Source organism: Phoenix dactylifera, chromosome 9 (genome assembly GCF_009389715.1).
Source record: "Phoenix dactylifera cultivar Barhee BC4 chromosome 9, palm_55x_up_171113_PBpolish2nd_filt_p, whole genome shotgun sequence".
Taxonomy (NCBI): Eukaryota; Viridiplantae; Streptophyta; class Magnoliopsida; order Arecales; family Arecaceae; genus Phoenix; species Phoenix dactylifera.
The window spans coordinates 5,996,456-6,001,125 of record NC_052400.1 but is presented as its reverse complement, the minus strand read 5'-3'; the positions used below and the strand labels follow the sequence as shown (position 1 = coordinate 6,001,125).

Below are 4,670 nucleotides of genomic sequence, written 5' to 3'. Positions count from 1 at the left end.
GCCCAGCCGTGGCGGCCGCAAAAGGGGGCCGTAGGAGAGGGCCCGGCCGTGGCGGCTTTATTTATTTATTTATAATTATTTTATTTCATTAGAATATATTATTTATTCATTTATTTATTCGTTCATTTATATTTATTTATTTATGCATTTATTTATTTATTTATTTTTCTTTTCTTTCTTTTTTTTCTTTTTTTTCTTCTTTTTCTTTTCTTTTCTTTTCTTTTCTTTTCTTTCTCTTCTCTTCTTCTCTTCTTCTTTCTTCTTTCTTCTTTCTTCTCCTCCTATGAACCGGTGGCGCCGGAGAGGGGGCCGGGCCGTGGCGGCTGCGGGAGGGGGCAGGGCCGCAGGAAGGGGCTCGGGAGGGGGCGAGCAGGGGCCGGCGGCGGCCGCGGGAGGGAGCTCGGGTGGGGGCGAGCTGTGGTCGGTGGCAGCCGGACCTTTTTCTTCTGAGAACGGGAGATTAGGAGGGGCAGGGGCACGGGAGGGGGCGGGGCCGTGGGACGGGGCTCGGGAGGGAGCGAGACGAGAGGGAGCTTGGGCAGGGACGGGTCGTGGTCGGTAGCGGCTGCCCCTTTTTCTTCTTCTTCTTCTTCTTCTTCTTCTTCTTCTTCTTCTTCTGGGAATGGGAGATCAAAAGGGACAGGGGCATTTTCGGTATTTTTTGAAAAAAATTAAAGGGGCTCCGGAATTAAACTTAGTAGAGATATTGGATGGAAGATTTTAAGACCGGTCAAACGGGGACTTTTTGTTATAGCGCCGTCTTTTGGAGGGTGGGGAATTAATTACCCCATTTTTTTTTCCTTAAGACTGATACCAACTTCGCCCTCCTCTCTCTCTCTCTCTCTCTCTCATACACACAAAAACACAAAGTGAATTAAGACACAGCGGTAGTATCATGGTGGGAGCTTCTACTGAAAACAAGTCCTTGGATTAAAATTACATGGTTAATGCCAAGAGAGATGCATATAAAAGCGTCAAGCTTTTGGTTTTTGATAACAATAGCTTCAGAGCACACCTTTTTTTTCTAGTGTAAAAGCACCTTAGTACATCACTTATGACTAGAACATATAACTAGAGATGGAAAGGGAGTAGAAGAATAAGGGATATAGGGAGAGAGTGAAAGATAGTGTTTCATCTCTCTCTGGGTTTAGCTAAGTAATGAAATGAAACCATGCATGAGGTGCTTCACTACTAAAGGGAACCTCACTCCATCACCGCTCCAGCCACCACCAAGACTCAGGCGGGGCTTATCTCAAGCCCATTCTCCTCTCGCGGCTTCCCCTTGTCGCGACCATTGGTCCCCTCATTTGCCTTCATGGCTTCCTTGCCGCTGCTTTCCTCAGCAGGCACCTGCAGCTCGACTCCAGCCTTTTGTACGCCGATGGTGACTATGTGCTCGAGCACGGCAGGCTCTACGACGACCTTCTTGACCATGTACTTGTATACTACGTAGAGCAACATTTGGACGGCACCAAAGGCGAATCCCAGAACGTTTGGAAACTATGTTGGGCAAGACAGCAGCAACAAGCCGAAAGTTAGCGAAAGATACCGCTGATGCAGTTTTTTTTTTTTCCGTTTTGTTTTGTTTTCTTAGTTTGGTGGACTCCATACGGTTAATGGATGAGAAACTATACCATGACATATAGGTCGTTTGTGAGCAGTCCGTAGAAGAACCATGCCACTGCGCTTATGGTAAGGAAGAGCGACAGCGTGAATGGCATGTATTCTACGCTTCTTGTGCGAACAACTTGCCTCTGCGATTCAATTTAATGGAAAAAAAAAGTTTTCATTCTTATGCGTTCAATGCATCAAATTATTTGCTAGTAAGAGAAGCAAACACGCGAGAGAGAGAGAGAGAGAGAGAGAGAGAGAGAGAGAGGTTTCTTTTGTTCTCACAATGATGCTCAAAGGAGCAGCGAAGACAGTAGCTGAGAAGCACATGCAGATCCAGCCAAGAACTTTCACGCGTTTGGAGCCTTTTGACAGCAGAAGAGTAGAGAGAAGGATCAAAGAAAAGAATCCCACATTCAAGAGCAACATTATTTTAGCAGTGAAGATCTGCAACTCCAAAATCGTGCATAACTTAGATTACAATTTCATAGGTAAACGGTTTACAATAGATTGTTTAAGAAAAGTTTAAGAAGATTCAGAATTCACGTACCCTAGCAGATCTCGGGGCATAGGCAAGGTACATGATGATGTATATCATCTCGATGACACACCCAGTTGAATTAATGGTAATTAGAAGCATGGAATTAGTCTTGACAAATGCATAAAAAATCCAAAGCATCGCACTGAACAGTGCAACCGAGTAGGGGACTGATTAGAATCCTCCCGTCGACCTCTTTCGATATACTTGATAGAATGTAGGCCTGTGGTTGCAAGCAAAGTAGGCTTAGTTACTACAAAACAGGTCAAATAAAATGGTAACGAAGTATAAAAGAAATAATTAAGAAAAGAAAGAAAAAGTAAGAGTAATTCTTACACTGGGGCAAGATAAACCAGGAAGGAGCTGACATTGCCTGCAAACAGTTGGTAGATGAGTTGGTATAATTAAGTGAAAAATAAGGCTATGTACAAACTGAGCATAGAGCATTTATATATGTGACGATTTGACATATATGTACTTGTGTTAAACTTCGACAAAATGGAAGAAAACATGAATGCAGTTCTAGATTAATCTTTTTAATTAGGCTATAGATTTGATATGCCATATATATATTATCAGCTCGCAATAATGTGCATTCATTTGTCCAAAATCTTATGAAGAGAAAATGATAGTGGGCAAGAAAAGACAATGGACAAGAAAAGCGGATGGTTCCTAGCTCCCTTTATATCAAAAAAAAAAAAAAGGATAATGGACAAGAAAAGCACAGACAAAACCATGGCTTAGTTAATTTACGATTTCAAAATGTTATACCAAGTACGTTTTCGAAAATAAGTAGTAGTGGAATTTGGCTAGAGTCCATTTCTCAAGTTAGTAAAAGAAGTCTCCCCTCCACTGACGGACGCCAACTTGTAAATTTTACTTTGACAAGAGTGGGGGCCATGTTCCTCTCCCAGAAGCACGAGCATGAATACCTCATTTTAGTACACAGTTCTAACTTTGAGTAACTTGATTCAAGGAATCAAGCCAGATACACTAACTTAATTATTCCATGCCCTTCCAAAAGATGAAAAAGAACCATTAAAATTAAGTTCTAACAGCCGTCCTATGCATGACGGACTCAGAACACAGCGGCCCCCGCCCCCCACCCCCCCAACAAAAAAAAAAAGAAGAAAAGGAAAAAAGAAAAAAGAAAAAAAAAAGATTGTAAATTCAAGATATGCGAGAAGGATCGAAATAGTGAACCAGACTTTTTTTTTTTTTTTGTTGGGGGGGTGGGGGGGGGGCGCTGGGGGGGAAAGGGATCTTCAACAATGATGGAATAAACATTATGAGATTCTATTGAAAGAAATAAAAGGAGGAAGCTAAGAAAGGAAAAAGAAAAAAAAAAGAGGAAGTTCATCACAGTGACCACCTATGATTCCAACAATGAAGGCCCAATGACCAGCCATCTCTCAACTTTCAGGAATAGTCTTTAAGACCAGGGAGAAAGAAGGCAAGATGAGCTCAAGAGGAGGAGCAAGAGCAAGGGAAACCTCCCCCTCAAAGGAAGAAAACAACCCCTCTCTACTATCTCTCCCTCTCCTTTCTATATTGATACCATTGGTGTGGTTCTTAAGGCCTTGGGACGAAGGACCATTATATAGTGGAGCATGGAGAATGGCCATTTCCTTCTTAGGATCTCAGAAGTGAGGAAGTCCAGGTTGATCAAGACACAAACAAACTAAACATAGAAGTCATGTGATCCTGCGGGCCGAAAGTAACATAAAATTAATGGTTTATGTTTCATTTTAAATGTATAAAATGTTTAAATGTCCCACCGTAAAATGCTAGCTAGAATGTACACCGTCCGATGATGCAATGCAGTACGTATATGCACTTAGACCTCGTCCTTGCGTGGAAAAGCTACCCATTAAAAAAAGCTGCCTTTTCCCATATTAAAATGCTTCTTCCACGTCACCCCCAAACAAACACACACATCCCTCTCTAGCCGTTTCTTCTCCACTCAGCACACAAAACCCTAACTACCTCCAAGCGTATAGGAGCAAAGTCGGACCCATCTACAAGACCTCTCTCCAAAATAAAAAAAATAGCAGCAGAATCGTCGGAAAAAATAAGAGCATCGATGGCGACTCTCTTTCAGCCTTTGGTTGGACCTAACTTTGTCAGAGTCGAAAACATCAAAGTAAAGAAAGGATGGTTGTCGTCTTGTCGACCAGGATCCGTAGTGCGGCCCGGTGCACCGAACGCCAAATCGGCGAACCTTGGAAAATAGACATGTGGCACGATGTCTCCACAAGGATAGGTTCATGAATTTCGACCGAGCAGCTGACCCCGAGATCGCAAAGTCATCGGTTTGCCGGCGGCAAGTTGGAATTTATATTTTCGTTGGGACTTTGGGGAGGGGGTTGGTTGGAACTTGGATCTATTGCTGGGGGCTAAAAGGTCCAAGCCTACTGTTTGGTCGTCAGTTGACTACTCTTGTGGGAGTTCTGTCACAATAGTTTTTTTTTTTTTTTCAAATATTTCACTCCACAACTCAATTAAGAAATTATATTCTACA

General features: G+C 42.6%; 1 protein-coding gene across 1 annotated transcript; it reads right to left on the bottom strand.

Annotated features, from left to right (window-relative positions):
- Nucleotides 1–966: 966 nt before the first annotated feature.
- LOC120112040 (bidirectional sugar transporter SWEET13-like) lies at nucleotides 967–3,708 on the bottom strand. The gene is made up of 6 exons (XM_039130627.1): nucleotides 3,522–3,708; nucleotides 2,486–2,522; nucleotides 2,162–2,372; nucleotides 1,897–2,058; nucleotides 1,635–1,754; nucleotides 967–1,500 (listed from the first exon to the last, which is right to left on the bottom strand). Exons 3-6 carry the CDS (start codon nucleotides 2,288–2,290, stop codon nucleotides 1,237–1,239), a joined length of 675 nt encoding a protein of 224 aa, XP_038986555.1. The 5' UTR covers nucleotides 2,291–2,372; nucleotides 2,486–2,522; nucleotides 3,522–3,708; the 3' UTR covers nucleotides 967–1,236.
- Between the last annotated feature and the right edge of the window lie 962 nt (nucleotides 3,709–4,670).

Coding starts and splice junctions, on each gene's coding strand:
- LOC120112040 (XM_039130627.1), bottom strand. CDS start 2,290: ATGCTTTGGATTTTTTATGCATTTGTCAAGACTAATTCCATGCTTCTA. Junction 2,059..2,161: donor ATGCCCCGAGATCTGCTAGG/GTACGTGAATTC, acceptor TTGGAGTTGCAG/ATCTTCACTGCTAAAATAAT. Junction 1,755..1,896: donor CTGCTCCTTTGAGCATCATT/GTGAGAACAAAA, acceptor ATTGAATCGCAG/AGGCAAGTTGTTCGCACAAG.